This window comes from Alosa alosa, chromosome 3 (assembly GCF_017589495.1).
Source record: "Alosa alosa isolate M-15738 ecotype Scorff River chromosome 3, AALO_Geno_1.1, whole genome shotgun sequence".
NCBI lineage: Eukaryota > Metazoa > Chordata > Actinopteri > Clupeiformes > Clupeidae > Alosa > Alosa alosa.
Window position 1 is genome coordinate 15,042,398 of NC_063191.1, and position 20,000 is coordinate 15,062,397.

A 20,000-nucleotide genomic window follows, 5' to 3' on the forward strand; every position below is an offset into this window, starting at 1 on the left:
TGTGTGTGTGTGTGTGTGTGTGTGTGTGTGTGTGTGTGCAGCTCTGTATGATGTATGCTGCAATTTTCCCTCCATGGTTCGTTGGTTGCCTCGTCGTCTATCTTGGCTGGCATTTGAGCCTGAGTCCAGCAATAACACATGATATGAGCGAACATGTGCTACTCTAGCAAAACACAACATACCCACATCAGATGGTGAAACAGTGACACATGTTATGTGTTGTGGTTAAACACTACTGTATGTGCGTAGACTGGCATTTTTCCATTTTCCCAAAAAGCTGACCTCGATTCTCCACCTTGACTTAGCAGGCAGTCTGCACAGGATGTGGTTTTGATTATGTTCTCCTCCGTGTGTGCGTGTGTGTGTGTGTGTGTGTGTGTGTGTGTGTGTGTGTGTGTGTCCAGTCAGGAGCCACGCCTGTGAGATGGACCCGTACGGGAAGCCCGGAGGCTGCGGGCACATCTGCCTGCTGAGCGGGAGCTGCAAGTCCAGGACCTGCCGCTGCCGCACCGGCTTCAGCCTGGGAGGAGACGGACAGTCCTGCAAACGTTAGTTTCACGTTTAATCACTCACATCACTTCTCACCACACCACAGCTCCTGCGGTGAGCCTTTTTGAAGGATGTGTTTCGCAGAGTGTAGGCTAATTTTAAATGTAACGTTGATGCAGGGCCTGTGTGTAGAGATATATTTCATGTCATGTCACTTTCTTTCTCTTCCTTTCTTTCCTTCTTTAGTTCTGTCTTTTTTTTTTCTTTTTGTTCTGTTTTTCTTTCTTTTTTTCATGACACTCCTCAATGCTGACATAGTGCTCTGCATTTAGAAATGAATTATCTTACACACAGCGTTTTTAATGAAACCTACTATTATGCAGGTGCTCTTTACTCATCAGTCAATGTGACAAAGCTGAATACACACCCAACATCCTGCTCTCTCTATATATACAGAAACACATTCAAGGCCCATTAGTAGGGGGCACATGTCAACAAGATCTCTTTAGACTCCTGAGGCAGCTACACTTGTTGCCTTCACCTTTTAATAAGCAGTCATCAGCTAATGGTGAGAAATGTTTTTTAGGGAACTACTGTATAGTTACCATCAAAAGGAAAACCTTCACAGCAAGACCTTGTCAGCTGCACTGCTGTTGTTGCTGTTTATGAGGTTTTTGCCCATGGTTAGATTGTCACTTTTCAATGCTACAGTAGCTGCTGCTTTAAAGCTAATTGCGCTGGACAAATTTTTGCGTGTGTCTGTCCCTCAACCTGAAGACAAAGAAGGCTTGTCAGAAATGAGGACAATGGCTCTCTAAATCACTCGATGTCAGATTGCTTGAAAGTATATGCACTTATCATTCTCTTCATCATTGAGTAGCGAGCGAAAGCCGCAGTTATTGAGTCGCACCCGCTTGGGCGTGCTGTCAAGGCCAGACGATGAAGTGCGTTGGACCTGGTCAGTATATCAAAGCTTCTATTGTGATGGACACAGATTGGTCTCGGCTCCGCTCATTGTGGCGATACAGCGCGGTCGCTCTCGGAGCGCTGCTGCCTTATTGACCGGATATCAGTGTGATTCATCGCGGGCGTAATGCTGGTTTAAGTTGCGGCGGTGTTGCATGAGCTCACCTGATCAATGGACATTACGCGGCTGACAGTGAAGGCGGACGCTCAAGTAACGACACGATTCCGGGGGGAGGAGAGGAGCAGAGCGGAGAGGTCTAGGCCGCGCCGCGTTGCCACGGTAATGAGGGGAGCGCAGCTTCCTGTGGCAAGTTTGATTTATTTGTCCACCCAGATGTTCTCTCAAGACACCTGCCCCCCCCTCCCCTCCCCTCATCTCCCTCCCTCATCTCTCTCTCTCTCTCTCTCTCTCTTTTTCTGTCTATCTCTGTCTCTCCCTGTCTCTGTCGTCTACCTGCTGTGGTGGCATTCAGTGATGCAGAGCGCGGCCCTCCCTCCCTCCCCCTGCCACCCTGTTGTGTGCTATCTGGGTCTCCAGTGCCTAATTGTCTTAGAGGCGGGCAGGCCTCCCCAGGCCGGATGATGAATGGGAGGGGTGTCTGTGTGGTCTTACCCCACAGCAGACGCCTGTCTCCTGGGGAAGGCTTGGGGAACTAGGCTGACAATGAGGGAAATGTCCCCTTTTGTTCTTTCTCTCTTTCGCTCCACACCCCCCCCACTCTCTCTCTCTCTCTCTTTTTCTCCGTTCTCTACTCCTCTCTCGCAGTCTTTGTTCTTTCTGGCTCCTGCTGTCTTTGACATTTCCCTCTCCTGCCCCATCTTCTCCAGCCCCTCTCTCTCTCTTTCACTCTCTCTCTCTCTCTCCCTCGCTCTGTCTCTGTCTCTGTCTCTCTCTATTTCTCTCTAATACCCATTCTCTTTCTCCTTCTTTTCACATATCTCTTAATCTGTCTTTTATTTCTCTCGCTCATTGCTGCTATTTTTTCTCTCCGATTTTCTATTTTACACACATAAACAAACACACACACACACACACACACACACACACACACACACACACACACACACACACACACACACACACACACACACACACACACAAACGTATGTAGACCTATTTACACACACACACACACACACACACACACACACACACACACACACACACTCACTCTTCCCCACCCCTATGATATAGGGGCTAGCATGGATCCTCCTCCTTCCTGTTTCGCGGTGACTTACCGTATTTATACGCCTCTTCCTCTCTTCCAATTAATCAGTGTCACGTCTGCGCTCGCTTAAATCCCTCTGTCAATGTGCCACGTGTTCTTTTAAATCAAACGATTGTCCGCAGTCAACAAAGTTCCAATCAGTGAAAATAACCTTGCCAACACCTGACGCATGAAAGCCTTCCATCACACTAATTTCAGTCCTGGGACGGCAAAGTGACTCTGATTGCTGCAATCCATTACAGCGACTGCATTAGCTTGGGCTTGGTAATAGATGAGGATTCCCTCTCCAAAAAAGTTCATCTTAGGCTGTCTACACTGGATGATAGAGGAACTCGGTTGAATGTGCGTGTTGGTTTCCATGACACATGAACGAGTTGTTTCTGTTTCACGGCAGAGAAAGGCCAGCAGCAGGATTTCCTTGTTTGGCCGACAATTGGCTTTTGGCACAGGAAGGGGCTGGATATTTGTAGACAATCGCCATCTTGGCGCTACAAACTGTCCCCATACATTTCTACGTAGGATTCTGTAAGTGCCGCGTCTCCTTAGCGGCTTATCTCTGTGTGTTTCCAGGGCCTAAGAACGAGCTGTTCCTGTTTTACGGCAAGGGACGGCCTGGGATTGTCCGTGGACTGGGGCTGAGTGCCAAGTCCAGCAGTGAGCACATGGTCCCCATCGAGGATCTGGTCAACCCCAGAGCGCTGGACTACCACGCCGAAACAGGCCACATCTACTTTGCTGACACCACAAGCTTCCTGATTGGCCGGCAAAAGATTGACGGGAGTGGCCGAGAAACAATCCTCAACGAAGGTGACCACTGGTCTTACATAAACCATTTCTACTTACAGTATTTATGTTCATGCTTCATAGAATTGAGTAAAAATTAAGCTGTGAAAGATAACAATTTACTGTCAATAATGCATTTGCATATATACTTCTCAAATCAACCACTTTCAATGCGATTTCATTATAAATGTTACACGCTGAATTAAGCTAAATAATGAACTTTCGATTTCTTGTAATTTGCATCTTGTGTTATCTCTCAGACCTGGATAACGTGGAGGGAATATCAGTGGACTGGATTGGGAATAACCTGTACTGGACCAACGACGGCTATAGGAAAACCATCAATGTGGCCCGACTGGAGCGGGCCGCAGAAACCAGGAAGACCCTTTTGGAGGGGGATATGTCACATCCCAGGGCTATAGTGGTGGACCCTCTGAACAGGTGAGGGATTAAAACAATGGCTCTGTCCTTCAAACTGAACTTGCAATCATTGTTCCATGATAAAAGGAAGCAATGTAGTCTGCTAATGTGGCACTCTTAGGGGTGGTGGTAGCGTAGTGGTTAAGGAGCTGGGCTAGCATGCAGTAGCCTGGAAAGTTGTGGTTTCAATACCCGGCTTTCATGGTTGTGCCCACATGTTTGATATTATCTGCAAAATCATGTCTGCAAAATCACTAGTCTGTGACTAGTCTGTCACTCAAAACTCTATGACGTGAGAGGGTCTGAGAATGTAGTCTTTCAAAAATCTTTTCCAAAGGCCGGCTTAGGTCACGTTGGAAAAAAGTGTATGCTAAATTAATAAATGCAATGCAAATGTAACTCTTATCCAGTTGACTTCTACCAGAGAATCAGTTGAATGGCATTAGTAATAGTAGTGTTGTTGGATGAATTTGGGGAATATCAAATAACTTGAAAGGAATAGCAATAGTAGTAGCATTAGTTCCAGACGTCATAGCTGCTGAAATAATAGTATTAGAAGCAGTAGTTGTGCCGGTAGCTATATCAGTAGTGGTACTAGTACTGTGCGAGGATGAGAAGAACTAACAGACCTGAACTTAAAAAGTAGAAAAGTTTGAGCTAGTGTTTTAAATCATAGTAGCTGATAAAAAAATCTGTTTTCTTTCCCTCCTTTTCTCTGTTTGCTGAACAAATCGATATAGAAGACCAGCGAGTATGGAAGCCCACACTTTAATAACTTCTAAAGCAGGGAACGGGTTTAAAAAATAAACAGAAGCTAAAGCGGTTGTAATGCATTGATTTATTTCCTTCCCCCTCCTGGCCATAAACCTAGCCAGGAAGACTGAGTCCTCATTACAATCGGTTTACAAACGTTTGTTTGCCCTCCGCTTAGCCTCCGAGGCGATTGAAAGGATAGGAAATGTACACAAGCAGTGGATTGTGGGGGGTTAGTGGTAAGCTAACATGACGCTGGCAGTAAAACAGGTTGAGCTCAATGGCCCACAGCCAATCTCATTATCGCCCGTGCTGGGTGTGAGGCAAAACTCCTGCATCCCGAGGAAGGTGGTGGTGGTGGTGGTGGTGGGGGTCTCGCTGAAGGCAGATTGAGGCTTGGAGCAGATATAAGGAAACAGCTTCACACACACACACACACACACACACACACACACCCTAAACACACACACACACACACTAAACACACTAAACACACACACACACACACACACACACACACACACACGCCTTAACACACACACACACACACACACACACACACACACCCCTAAACACACATACACACACACATACCACACCCCTAAACACACATACACACACACACACACACACACAGACACACACACACACATACACACACACACACACACACCAAAACACACATACAAACACAAGCACACACACACACACACACACACACACACACACACACACACACACACACACACACACGTGTCTGTGTTCATGAGTGCATATGTTATTAATGTTGTTGTTTGGTTAAATACTACAGAATACTACCAGCCGCATTTAAAGAAATATAATCCTGTAATTTGCCATTGTTATGTGTGTGATTGTGTGACTCTACAGGAGAGTCAGTGTGCATGGATGCATTTTTAAATAGGTTTATTTCTCAATGTACGACTCAGGGACATTTGCTTTAATAAAATTGTCATAATTAAAAGAGAAGAAATGGCACAATAGGTTCATTAGCTTAAATAATTAGGTTCATTGTTCAAACATTTTCCTTTGAGTCTTTGAATAATCAACCACCATCCGTATTGAATAACGCCAACTCATACTTTTTTACACACTTGAATTGCATGAATTGCAGAGTACAGTAAAATGATGAGAAATTCACTCAGAATTATCCCACTCTTTCTGCCTCTCTCTGTTTCAGTCTAGTGGAGATGGGATTTTTTTTTTTTTTTTTTTTAATTTATTTCTTTTTAATGTTTGCATATGTAGTAGCTCAGATCTTTCTAGTTCAGAGTTCAAAGATCAAAGTTCAAAGATCAGATCTTTCGATTTCGGATTTCGGAATCGTTCATTTGTGTGAAAGTGATTAATATCTTACAAAGCCTGTTCCGTCTCACCCTGCTATGCTGACCTTTCGCTGAACTGGCAGATGAGGGGAGGGTGGGGTGGGTGTGTGGGTTCGTTGGGGGGCGGGGGGGTTCAGCATCGACTGTGCAGGGCGAGAAAAATCAACGCATCTCTCGGAGAGCGAAGGCCAAACGGGCAGAGTGCAAATCGCCTACTTGGCAGCGAAAGTGCGGGCTTGGCGCTCTCACACATATCTCTCTCCCTCTCTCTCCCTCCGTCTCCCTCTATCTCTCCCTCCCTGTCTCCCTCTCTTTCTCTCTCTCTGCTTTGACTGCTGAGTGGAGAGGAGTGAGAGTCTGAGACCTCGGTGATATCTGGTTCTGCCAGTTTGATGTTTAAGTGCAGGAGAGCACCCTTGGCGCATATGATTAGATTTCTGTTTGAGTACGCCAACATAAAAATCATTTAAAAACAATACAGAAGACTGTAAAAACAGCACTGCCTGCTCTTGAAAGATGCCTTGCACCAGAGACTTTTGTTAGAGATGGTTTATGGTCATGCTAACTGACCTTTTTAACTCTGCTAAGGCCTTACACCAGAGACTCACCGTTTGTTAGAGATGGTTTATGGTCATGCTAACTGACCACTTTAACTCTGCTAAGGTCTTCTCTTTTCTAAGGTGGCACATTTGTAATGCTAATTCAGATATTAGATATTATCTTTGTGGAGCTTGTGGTCAGTGTTTGTTTGTAGCCTGCTAGTCCAAAACAAGAGACCCAGAGGATTTATTCATTAGTATCCCCGTCTCCAGCCACAGCTCTAGTGACAAAGATTCGGAAGACGAGAGAGTTTCATTTCTGACTCAATCACAGTCCACTGTAGGAAATGTCATTGGACCCACAGACACTGTGTGTGTGTGTGTGTGTGTGTGTGTGTGTGTGTGTGTGTGTGTGTGTGTGTGTGTGTGTGTGTGTGTGTGTGTGTGTGTGTGCGGTTTTGGTGAAAAGTGGGCGTTAGCCATGTTTCAGTATGAGTGGTGTTGTTTTTTGGAAGCAGGTCTGGTCTTTAAGAGCCACCCAGTCGGTCGGAAAAACAGGAAACTATCTAGAGTGCTGACTCCATGATTGGTCAGTCTCTTTCGGCGGTGCTTAGCATGGTGACTAAGGAGATGGGCTAGCAGGCAGTAGCCAGGGGAGTTGTAGGTTGCATTCTCGGCTGCCTCTGCAGTGCCCTTGAGCAAGGCCATGTTGCACAGGGGAGACTGGTAATGTAATAGTTGACATATGTAAGTAACTTTGGATAAAAGTGCCAGTCAAATAAGTACCCTATGCTATTTACTATGCATGTTTCTCCCTTTATTTAAATATGTTATTATATACCAATATTACTAATAGACTAACTAAAACAGAATAATAACACTAACCATATAATAGATAAGCCAAAACTGCACCATATTAAGTAGGGCTGTTTGGCATGTAGTGGGAGATGCCGAGCTTCTTTGTTAGTCTTTTTGTCTGCATGCAACTGCTAACATGACAAGATTAGCTCCTCTGCCTTTTCGTATCAATGCCTCCTCTGTCTCCATCTCTCTTTCCTTCAGCCTCTCACTTTCTCTCTCTTTCTCTTTCTCTCACTCAATTGCAGCTTTCGCTTGATCTGTGCTTGGTCTGTGTCTGCTGCACTCTGTTTACCCCCTCCCTCTCTCTCTCTCTCCCTCTCTCTCTCTCTCTCCCTCCCTCTCTCTCTCTCTCTCTCTTTCTCTCTCTCTCTCTCTCCCTCTCTCTCTCTCTCTCCCTCCCTCTCTCTCTCTCTCTTTCTCTCTCTCTCTCTTTCTCTCTCTCTCTCTCTCTCTCTCTCTTTATCTGTGTCTCATAATCCACTCGTTTGCTTCAGTTTGAAAATCCACTCTCTCTCCGACTCGCTCCTTCAATAGCTCATTCTCCTCCCTTGTCCTTTATGTCTGGCTCTGTCCCCTATTCCCAGCTCCTTCAATCCCCCTGCATCCTTTCTTCTACTTTTCTCCTCATTTTTTCTTTCCCCCCTTTTTTTTTTTGTGTCAGATTATTGCCTCCCACAGCAAGGACTAGGAGTCAAAGTGTTCCTGTTTGCTTGTTGAATTATTCATGGGGTCATGAAGACAGTGCACAAAATAAGAGAATGAGAGAGAGGGGGGGGGGGTAAAGAGCAAAAGAATGAGAGAGAGAGAGAGAGAGGCCGCCTCACCCTCCATCAGAATGTCTTTTATGCACCTTACATGTAGCGGGGCTTCTGTCGCTGATGAGATGAGAAGGGGGCTATGAGGCCCTTTGAGGGGCTCACGGAGCCATCAAATCCCTTAAGTGCGCTCAACAGACAAAGGATCATGTCAAAACGTTGACCCAATCACTTTTCAAATATCACAAACCCTCCGAGAATACAGGCCCCCATTCTCCCAGACCCCATTTACTGCCTCAGACGCAGAAAGGAAGAGAGAGAGACAGAGAGGAAGAAAGGAAGAGGGAGAGACAGAGAACGAGGGAAAGTCCTCTGGAGAGCCAGCCCAGATAGCCAACGACTTTAGAGAGCATGTGGCCCTGATGCAGCCCTAATCTGGCCCTGATCTTGCTCGGATGCGTCATGAATGTCAATAGTTCTATATGTAGTGAATCAAGCTAGTTGGATATGGCTGTTCAGTTACGGCTTGAGCCTGGTTACATTCTTTATGCCATTTGTTTTGATTGTGAATATGGATTAACCACGTTCAGAGTTAGACAGACTGTTGTATAACAAATGGAAATTTCTGCTCACTGTAGTGGCCAGTTTTAGCTCACTGCTTTTAGTCGGATATAGGGGGATCTTTTCAGGGAGCGAACATTTCGGTCCACTGGAGGAATATACTTGATAATGGGACAGCCCTCAAAATGTCTCTTGTGAGCACACTGCCGAGGGACGAGGAGAGCCAACGGAGACACCCTCATGGCCTCGCGCTGGATGCAGTCCAAACTAGAGAGTAGGAGAAAAAGAGATTTGGGCGTTTTTGAAGATCTGTTTCTTTTTCTCTCTTTTTTTTTTTGGTCTGATGCTTATTGTCTTGAAGAGACATCATTCCACATAATCAAAGTGTTTCCCTGAGGCTGGGCATTCCATCTTGTTGTAAGGACATTAGTAATGTTCAATTAGGCTGTGGTCTGGTGGATAGCTCACGGCTCTGTGCATTAGTCTACCATGCCATTTAGCCTTAAATTCCTTTTTTCGGCACTGATGACTTACAAATGACTGTAAGCATCCCATTTCACTTCTAATTTAACAGCTTGATGGATCATATGCATTGTGAGATCTTGTGATAGACAACTGAAAATGTAAAAGAGGCTTTTTTTTCCCCTTACCCAGTGGAATCTCATGAGTTCTCAAATGAGCACTATGTTTGTGATTGTGATTGTTTCAGTTGGATGTACTGGACCGACTGGGAGGAGGACGAGGTGAATGATAGCATCGGCAGGATAGAGAAGGCGTGGATGGACGGCTCAAACAGGAGGATATTTGTGACGTCCAACATGCTTTGGCCAAATGGCCTCACCCTGGACCACGGCACAAGCTCTATGTACTGGTGTGATGCTTACTATGACCACATAGAGAGGATCTACCTCAACGGCACAGGACGAATGGTGAGCTTGTCAGAGCATTTAGCAGACATATTTACATGCATGGATTACATAAGAGTGCATGTGCAGCACATCCTACTGTATCCTAATGGAAATAGTGCCATTCATGGTGTATCTATAAGCTCACACTCATTCTTTCTTTTTACAAACTTTTCCAAATATTTATTCACACAAAAAGATGAATCACCAAATTATTTCAATGTATATATATTCATTATATATTCATATATATTCATGGGTTGACGGTCATATTCAAATTTGCAGTGGTCTCTTAATTTTTAATATGACCGTCAACACATTTGAATGTCATTCAGCAACCGTAGCATGACATCAGAAAAATGTGCAGTGGTCTCTTAATTTCTTTTCAGAGATCTGATAAATCTCAGGAGTTTTTCAACATAAGTAAATGTGTTTTTGATATATAGAGTATGTTATTGTTTTGTTATAATGGTGCTATAACAACTCTACTAATGCTGCAGGTTGTTTACAATGGCAAGGAGCTGAATCATCCTTTCGGGATCTCCCACTACCGGAGTTCCATCTTCTGGACGGAGTACATGAACGGCTCTATCTTTCAACTGGACCTGAGCTCTGGAGATGTCAACCTGCGGAGGAGTGAACGGCCTCCACTCTTCGGCCTCCGTGTGTTTGATGCTCAGTCTCAGATAGGTAAACAATCCCTGTCATGGTTTCAATACACTGTTTAGGTATTGATAGCATCCATGATGCCTTAATGTGGAAGAAAAAAAGAGAATCAAAAAGAATCATTAGTGGCGTTGCATGTGGCATTGTGTTATTTGTGTGTTTTATGTCTTGATATACATTTTATAGAAGTGCAGAGCTTTTCTTTTGCAGATTTTTTTTTCTTCTGTGGTAGACATTTTAGTGATGTCACATGCAGTAGGCAGAAAATATATGAATGGTCGAGTATGTGTGATAATTCAAACAGCTCAGTCTCTGAAGGCCAAGCTTGCTTTTATATCCATTTGATGCATTGTTATGTAATACATTGGAATCACGTATAGCCTGTTATATCATATGTAGCCAATGTTGAAATCTTAGCATCATAATGGCTCTCCCGCACATAACCTTCAGGTTACCCTTTCAACCAATTATTTGTTATGACTGCACAAAATGAAAATCTGACAATACATTACTATGATAGTATCTGGTAATTCCTGTTGCAAAATGACAAATTAGTCCGCTAATGTTATTGGAAAGCTACAATGACTGTCAGAGCTATGGCATGCTGGGCAGGCGGGTGGGCATGGGGGTGTGGGTGTGCGGTGGTAATCCCCCCTACTGAGTGGGGAGGCAGGGGGCCAAGGCCAAGCAGCCGCTGTTCTGACTCCCTCAAATCCATGCAGATGCAAGGAGCAGGAGGCGGGGAATGATTACTGTCATCCGCTCTTCTAAGCACCAGTCGCTGCATGCGGAGAGAGGCCCTCTGCACAGCAGGACACCGCCGTCTGGCTCAGCGTTGGAGAGAGAGAGAGAGGGATGGAGAGAGGGATGGAGAGAGAGAGTGATGGAGAGAGAGAGAGAGAGAGGGATGGAAATTAAATGAGTGAGGAGTCATAGAGAAAAGGAAAGAAGGAAAACATGCAAATAGAGAGACAGAAAGAGAGAGAGGCAGAGAGAGGGGATAGAGAAAAAATAGAGAGAATATACAGTAGTGATTGAAAGAGGAGATTGTGAAATTACTGTTTTATGCACAGTGTTTCATCTCGGCTGCATCTCTGGGAGTTGAACGAGATCGGTAGGCAGTTTTTGGTGCCATAGAAACAGCAGGACATCTCCTCTGTGTGTCACTTGTGCTTAGATCTAACAGTAAAGGGGAGCACATGGGAAGAGACACACTCAGGCAGAGCAGTCAGCAGATAGTCTACTGCCCTTATGTTAAGGCTGAATCGGATGCTTTGCTGCATGTTGACATATTACAGATCGGAATCAATAGATTACAATGGTAATATGCTTATACTTATACTTATACTATACTTTAACACAGTTTGAAAGCATTGCACAGTCCAATTACATTTACATTGACATGTATTCATTCAGCAGACATTATTTCGAAAGCGACATATGTCAATTATATTACAAAGGGCACTGTTACATTGTCCCCAGAACAACGTGGGTGCCTTAGTCAAGGGCACAAGGGTGGAAGCCGGGAATTGACCCCATAGCTTTTCTGGCTACTGCATGCTAGTCCAGCTCCTTAACCACTCAGCTGCCACCGGCCCGGTATCACACATTATCACATTGTACTGTAATTATGCAGTAACATCACAATACATTAATGGGTACAGGGAATTAGTAGCATCACTTAGTATTACACTAGTTAGAGTTGGGTTCAAACTGGTATTAGTGGGCATTAGCACAGACTATCAATGTATTGTTAACACAGTGTTTAATTGGTGTATCTCACACTTTACAACTAATTACAATGTAATAATCAAAGTAATGATGGTGTTAAGTGCTTGTACATATTGGTGGACAATGACACTGTATTGGTCTTTGGCATCGGAGTATTATTTTTCACCAGTGTCTGTGATTGCTTCAGACCACCATTTTTCACGGAACCCCTGTCACCAAGGAGATTAATTGTGCCCTTTATCCTTTGAACAGCACTGATTGGCCCTCACAAAGCTGAATGCTTTATCCCATCGGCTCAAGCACTAAGGTTCTGCTTGTGGATAAACCCTAAATAAACCTCTGCCATAATTGGCTCTCGGTGGGTCAGCTTCACAAGTGACTGTCACCTCATAGAAAAAAGAGGGAAAAAATGCCACTTCAATCTCTCCTTCTCTCTCTCTCTCTCTCTCTCTCTCTCTCTCTTTCATTCTAAGACAAGTTATACCATTGAAACGATAGAAATGTCAAAAGGCCTTTACCGGCGATGTTCCGAGCAACTCACTTGACATTTGTTTGGAAATGACTTGGTGTTTCCCTTGTGTGGCCATCAAGGAATGGCGAATGGCTTTTAGATATGGCAAAGAAAGGAAGTCAGAGTTGAATGCTTTGCCCCAGAGTCACAAGAGCTTCAAGGGGAACTATGCGCTTAAAGTCAAAGACTTCCAATGACAAAGGGGAAAAGAATAGCTAAAATCACCACTGGAGAAAAAATGATTTGAACAAAATGGGTTGTTTAACTGTTGTTTTATTGTTCTGTTGTTTTTGTTGTTGTTGTCTAGGTGACAATGCCTGTAGGGTGAACTATGGGGGTTGTAGTACCCTCTGTTTGCCCATCCCAGGGGCGAGAGTGTGTGCTTGTGCTGACAACCAGCAGCTGGATAAAAACAATGTCACCTGCACTGGTAAGTATTACACAGTTGTTGTTGTTGTTGTTGTTGTTGTTGTTGTTGTTGTTGTTGTTTGTGCTGTTGTTTGTGTTGTTGTTGGTGTTGCTTCAAAGCTAAAATATGCACATTTTGTAATACTTGCAAGTATTTCAATATGTTATATATGAATGGTGCAATTGATTAAAGTTATGTTTTGAGACAGCTATTTTGTATATATTTTGTGTATATTTGATTTGTCCAAGTCCATGTATTGTCACATTGTGTTGTTGAACTAATACAGAATCAGTGAATCTGTTTTGTCTGCCACTCAAAACACATTAAGATGTGTTTGTACACAGATGTGTTTGTTTTCAGATGCAACCACTGGCTGTGAAGTCATTTTGATAATACCATGTTTGTTCAAAGCACTTCTTATCTTTTGTGTTCTAACACTGTGATGTTTATTTTCCGTTGTTTTGATTCTGTCACAGCGTCGTCCGGTGAGACAACTCCGCAGAGGTGTCTTAACGACGAGTTCCAGTGTCGAAACCAGCGCTGCATCCGGATCTCGTGGAAATGCGACGGTGACGACGACTGTCTAGACAGAAGCGATGAGGATCACAATGTCTGCTGTGAGTTTGTTTGCACTTACTCTTGAGAGAAAGTGGACTAGAGCTTTATTCCACTTTCTCTCACTCTCTTTTGCTCCCACATTAAATTAGGTGTCTTTTGGCAGTGTGTGAGCTTTACCGATGCTAAACTGATGTGGCTTAATCCACCTGACAAGTGATTCTGTTTCATTTTGTTATGGGATCAAGAATATCATCAAATCCATAGGATGGGAGATATGTGACAAATTAATGCAATTCAATTTAGTGTACTTCACAGTGCACTTGGTGTACTTCACAAAGAGAGTGTAGCATCTGTCCCATGCACATTGTTTGGTCATTGTTTTACAATATATCTCTACATCCGGTTCAAAATCAAAACAACTTGCAGTGCAACTCCATGCCATTGTAAGGTGAAGTTGTATGAGTGTGGCTGGTACTAAACTGTCATTGGCTCTTCTGTGTTCAATGGGGGCAATTAGCGATAGATCAATGGTAGATCAACAATTGTTGCAAGTAGCTTTGGATAAACACATCTCTAATGTGAATAGATGTAACAAGTAAATGTCATAGTGCATGTAAGAAAATCACACACTATTAACCTCTGAATAAAGCACTTGTGTTACATACATATATAGCACCCAATAATGTGTAGCTGTTGTACTTTTATATACATACATTCATATATACATATATGTGTGTGTATATATACATATATACATATATATATATATATATATATATATATATATATATATATATACATTTCCCCTTCTTTGTGCTTCTTCCACTGGAGATGTACACGTTTGCCCTGGTTTGAAATGGAGGGTCCTTGTATGAAATAAATCCACATCCTTATTGTGTGACAGATCGCTGTCAGGGTGAAAGAAAGGAAATTGCAAGAGGACACTGTGTGACAGGACAGGAGTGCGGAGAGAGAGAGCCTCCGAAAGTGCAAGAGCTGGCAACCCAGCTGTCAACCAAGAGTTGCCATATACTGTTTTCACTGCTACATGGGTATCGCATACTTAAATGCCTAATATATTTATGTCGCATATGAAATATAACATATAACATTCTAATGGTATATATAACATAAACTTTCCTCTCAAACATTCTTACTCACAAGAAAAACAGCTCCATGTTAGCTGGCAAAAGCATGTTAAGCGTGTTGCTCTCAGAGCGGCACAGCTGCCAATCACCAGCCAGATCCGCATTATAATTTTTTTCTCCATCCTAGCAGACGTCGGAGGGGTGCAGAGGAAGTTCACAGCCATGGATTTAGAGGACAGCAGCAGATTTCCACATCTCGCCACTTTTTTTTTTTTTTTTTTTCATCTTGTATGCTTCGCCTGTAATCCGCTATTTTGTGAACCCATGCAGAGTTAGCAGAAAGTGACTGGCGCTGTGGTTTGGTGCCTCGCTCCCCACCTATGCACAAGGCTCTGCTCTCAGAGCAGTAACGTTGGAAGATGGAGAAGGGAAAAAAAGCCTCTTCAGTCATTCAGCTGTGCGGTGTGAAAGTGCAACATCTTCAAACTCCTGATAAATGAGAATTTGACGTTGATGTGTCTGGAAAAAGTGTGCTGTCCACATTATTTTTTTGCCCTCTGCACCAAATTACTGACATGAAGCATTATGGAATTGACGTACAATGGGTCTAAGGGCAACTTCTTTTCTCAATGAACATCATGCTAGAAAGAGGTCTGTCACCTCTGTTTGGTGTTTGGTGGCACTAGGGTTAGGGTTAGGGTTAGGTTAGCCTTGAAGTCGACGGTCGCAGCGCTTCAAACACCATTGATCCCTCTTTTTGCCATTCCTCTGATATCTCAGTGGTATTCAGCAAACCTGATGACACTGAAGCTGTGACTCACGCCCCACTCTCCGCCCTTATGCCATCGGCCCCCACACACATCTGCTCATGAGCCGATCGATATGATAAGCACCATGTTAAACTGTTGGAGTTGCACTCATTTTTCACAGTGAAAAATGCTATAATGTAATCTTCTGCCAGAATCATCACAATTGCAAAATCAATTTTCTGCCCAGCTGGGATGTGCTATAGTTTAATATGACGAAAACTTTATGTTTGATTTGGTTTCAAGATATCCGCTAAGAGCTGGTTTAGGGGGTTCACTTTATATCCTGATATGGGAATAATAGCTGTGGTTTATTAAATGGTCAAAGGGGAAGGAGTTGAAGATGCTCTGCCGAACAATCCTCGAGACATTCTGTGTTTTTTTTTTTCAATCAATGGAGAGTTCAGTTTCCTTGTTTATTTTTTTCCCCACACTAAACACATTTCAGATACTGGTTAGCACCATGTCCCAAGCTTGGCGAATGGAGAGTTTTCTTCTGCTTCTCCTCGAGAAATACAGTCTAGATCGTGGCTGACGCTGGTAGGGATCGATGCCAGGTCAGTTCCCGGTCTGCCAGGTTAAATCCATCCCAGTGTCACCTAATAGCCTGGCAGATGTTTCAGCTTGCTGCGATGCTCTCTGCCGCTGGAATGTGCTTCGGCCTGGTTTAACTGTAGCTCTCTCTCGTGTACATGCATAGAAGTTAAACCTTTTATTTATTTAAGCCACATTTTAGCAGCTAGAATTGGTCAAATCAGTAGCCCATCTTGTTTTTGCACATGTATGTCAGGCTATTAATTTGAGATGTTGCCTTGTGTTATGCTTCCACTCACTTAGACTGTGTCTGGCAGTGGCTTGCGCTGCCGGGAGATTTTGCTGCCCAGTAGATTGACTGTGCCTGTCATTGAGTGCCCGCATGTGGTCTTGTATACTACAGACAACCACAGCTGTCCCGCGGACCAGTTCAAGTGCCCGACTAATCGCTGCATTCCCAAGAGGTGGCTGTGTGACGGAACAGATGACTGCGGGGACAACGAGGACGAGTCCAACTCCACCTGCTCAGGTAACCTTGTTTTCCTTGTTTTTTCCCCTTATTTTTTCTCCCTTCCTCTCGTCACAGATGTTCAGTGAAACACAAACACAAATATTTATTTATTTATCTATTTTTTTTTTATTATTTACACTGCTGCTGAGTTACAGTAGGTGTCATTCAGTTGACATTAAATGGCCCCTGTACAGCCTGTGGTAAAAAAAAAAACGTTTTTCGTCTTAAATGAGAAGAAGTCTCCCTCATCACTCAGGGCAGAGCAACTTCAAATAAACAGCAAGCCTCCTGCTCCGATTCTGCCAATTTATTTTTTCCCTCCTCCAGCTGAGGTTCGACAAATCAAAGTAGCAGTGCGCCTCTCGCCTATTGCTCCTGCTGACATCTCCCAGACACATGTCAGAAATGCGCAGACAAGGATCACCGATCAGCATGCGTGCGTTGTGTTTAAAAGTCGGCATCAAAACGGAGCTGATCAGAGTCTCGGGGCATCTCTCCCGCTATCGAGCGGGTGTCAGAAGCACTTATCCCCGGCGCCCGCCTCCTCTTAAAATGCAGCGTAGTCAGAACACCTGGCCTGTGGCCAGCATCGCGGAGAGAGAGAGCGGGACAGAGACCCCCGAGGGCCTCGTCTCGGACAGCGTGAGATCCATTGAAAAGAGGCCTGACGAGATGTGATAAATGCTGTCTTGTCAATGCGTTTGACAGCTCCCGATAAAGTGCGGAGTGCTTACATTAAGTGTTGCTCGCTCTCCTAGACCCCATGCTCATAGACATATTTTTACCTTAGCGTATTTTGTGCTTCAGTACTTGTTTGGTATCTATTTTTTTTCTCATTCTCTTGTAGTGATCAGTTAGGTACAGGCGATACGTCATCTGCTCAGAGGCTGAGAATGTTTACCAGTGCTTACGTAATCAGCTGTGGCTTCGTGCCTCTGGAATGCCCTTCCCCAATACGGCTGAGCAGCTGCCAGTGTTAAAGAGTCTTCTGAAAACAGGAAAGAGTTTAGTTTATCTGTCTGTTGTTTTTAACTTAGTGAGAAAGGACATTGCAAATAAAATGTATCGATCTGATCAATTTGATAAGCTCTGTCAAACTGTTGGAGTTGACATCTGGTCAAATGATGACTGCCATCTATAAGGTTGTCGAGTGTGAGTTTTTGCCATCTTATACTCTCTCTCTCTCTCTCTCTCTCTTTCCCTCTCTCTGTGTCTGTCTATCCTTCCCTCTCTCTCTCTCCCTCTCTATCTCTCTGTCTCTCTCTCTCTCTTTTTTTTCCCTGTTTCTATTGCTCCTTCTCTATCTCTCTCTCTCTCTATCTCTCTCTCTGTCTTTCACTCAGTCTCTCGCCCATGCCAGCCTGGCCAATTCTCCTGTGACAACGGTCGCTGCATCCCGGAAGTGTGGCGCTGTGACCAGGAGGATGACTGTGGGGACAAGTCGGATGAGACGACGTCATGTGGTGAGAGTCATCTTCCTCATCCTCATCCTCCTTCCTCCCTCCTCCTCCTCCTCCTCTTCCCGTTTCACTAGAGCACTATTGGAGATAAGCAGCGTGCGGAATGGATTTGAATGAATGGACAGTTTTGGAAAGCAATGAAAGGAATACTTGGAAGCAATGTTTCCCTTCATATGACACGGTGATATCGCAATAGCCTTCTGCCACAGACTTTCACAAGTTTTGTTGGCCAATGGAACAATGTCTGTTTTTTTTTTTTTTTTTTTTTTTTAAGCTGTGTTCCTTCTAATACCAACATTGTGTTTGTGTGAGTGTATGTGTTTGAGGTTCCATATGCTTTTGGTTCTTTGTGTACGTTTATGTGTGTGGTTGGAGACTCGTGTGTGTTGTTGCCTATTCATTGAGTATGTGTGGGGGTTATTTGTGTATCGTATATTCCTTGTGTGTGTGTGTTAATTATTTAAAATTGAAAACATACATTATTTTCCTGCTTTAACAAGTAACACAGTGTATGCCACTGTATACATTGTGCTGCTTGCTGTGATGCCAGAGTAATGGATGTTTACTCACTGTCCTACATTCCCCCCTGTTCCCGTCAACTGACATCAGTACATCTTTGGAGAGTATTGTAGTGTGGTGGAGGGTGGACATCAGAAGAGATGGTTTTAGTTGAGTCACTTGTGAGTTCATGTCTCACCTCACCGTTAGCCTGCTGACAAAAACAGAAGCCGTGTTTCAGCCTTTGTTTGCAGGACTTGGGTTAGAGCCTGCAGCTTATAGTGCTTGTCAGTCTCTTGTCACGGCACACTTTAAGATTTACCTCAGCTTGTTTCCCTGTTTCCTTTAGACCGGTCCTCTATGCCCTCTCTCTCTCCCTCTCTCTCTCTCTCTCTCTCTCTCTCTCTCTCTCTCTATCTCTACTTACTTTCTCTCTCTCGACCACACTCTATCTCTATTAAACTCTCTTTCACTTATTCACTCTATTGCTTCTACTCAGATTTGTACTCTCTCTCTCTCTCCTCTCTGTTCCTTCCATCTATCAGTGGAAGTGCATCATACCAACGTTCTGTGCCCAGTGAGCCGTCCCCTCTCTGAATCAGTGTTCTGGGGAGCGGAAAGTGAAACAGTAAACTCCAATGTGGAGCCAGAATGCTTTTTAAGAAGACTTCAGTCTGACGACAGTCCATCAAAGCTTTTTTTCCCCCTCTCTCTCTTTTTTCCATTTCTTTTCTTCTCTTTCTTACTTTTTTTCTCTAATATGCCAGCAGCAGTGACAATGTCTAAGAGAGAAACCCGAGAGAGTGAATAAAGGGGAGAAGTGTGTTTACTGTAGTTCTAGAGCAGGGGTCTCCACCCAACACAGCTGAATAGCTTTTGCATGTGTTTGCAACGCTCCTTTCAGTTCCTTTACCTTCTTTCTTTGTAGATTGTGATTTTATCAGGTTCACCAAGTGACTTTGTTATCGAATTTGCAAAACATTTTCCTTGAACTTGTTTTTGAGAGCTATTCAGAAACAGGTGGGGAGCTACTGGTAGCTGGCGAGCAAGGCTCACGAGCAGTTGAATGGATTCAACCCAAGACAAGATTCAAAGGAATCAGACGTTTAGCCATCATGAAATAATACAAGACCTGATAGTAAAAGGTCAACAAGCAGAGACAATGAAGAGCAGTAGTTCTATTTCACTTTAAAAAGAAAAATACTTTAACTAGTTGTGCACATAGGCCTTGACAGTTTCAATAGCCTAGTCAAGCAGGTACTTAAGGAGGTGATGTGAAATTGAAAGTAAGACAAATAAAATGTAAGGTCACTTTTGACAAAGTACTAAGAAGAAAAACAACTGGTGCCCTGAATACTTATTAGCACATTTAACTGCAATTAGGATAACAACTGCTTTTAAAAAGTAGACGTTTTTCACTTTCAGACATTCATACCTAATCAATTGCTTTTAATGCTTCTCCTCCCATGCTTTTTTTGTGCTATACTTCTTTTTATCCTTCTACCGAACCTATTGCATATGCATAATTAAGAAAAAAGTGGTTTGCCATTCTGTACTCCCGTTGCGGATAAAACATGTTTTCATCCATGTGCCGTATGTTTGTACATTCGATGCATGTTTTCAA

General features: G+C 43.7%; 1 protein-coding gene across 11 annotated transcripts in view; it reads left to right on the top strand.

Moving 5' to 3' along the window:
• The window catches only part of LOC125291559 (low-density lipoprotein receptor-related protein 1B-like), a 344,912-nt gene that overhangs the window by 140,291 nt on the left and 184,621 nt on the right, over positions 1 to 20,000 (top strand). For all 11 annotated transcript variants that reach the window (XR_007193020.1, XM_048238358.1, XM_048238347.1 and 8 more), the window contains 9 exons: positions 405 to 548; positions 3,255 to 3,491; positions 3,728 to 3,908; positions 9,409 to 9,628; positions 10,105 to 10,294; positions 12,820 to 12,942; positions 13,398 to 13,538; positions 16,311 to 16,436; positions 17,762 to 17,881. Coding sequence is in view for 10 of the 11 variants with exons in the window: in XM_048238358.1 (XP_048094315.1) it covers positions 405 to 548; positions 3,255 to 3,491; positions 3,728 to 3,908; positions 9,409 to 9,628; positions 10,105 to 10,294; positions 12,820 to 12,942; positions 13,398 to 13,538; positions 16,311 to 16,436; positions 17,762 to 17,881 (1,482 nt within the window). In the remaining variant the exon portion in view is untranslated. The remainder of the gene's footprint in view (positions 1 to 404; positions 549 to 3,254; positions 3,492 to 3,727; positions 3,909 to 9,408; positions 9,629 to 10,104; positions 10,295 to 12,819; positions 12,943 to 13,397; positions 13,539 to 16,310; positions 16,437 to 17,761; positions 17,882 to 20,000) is intronic.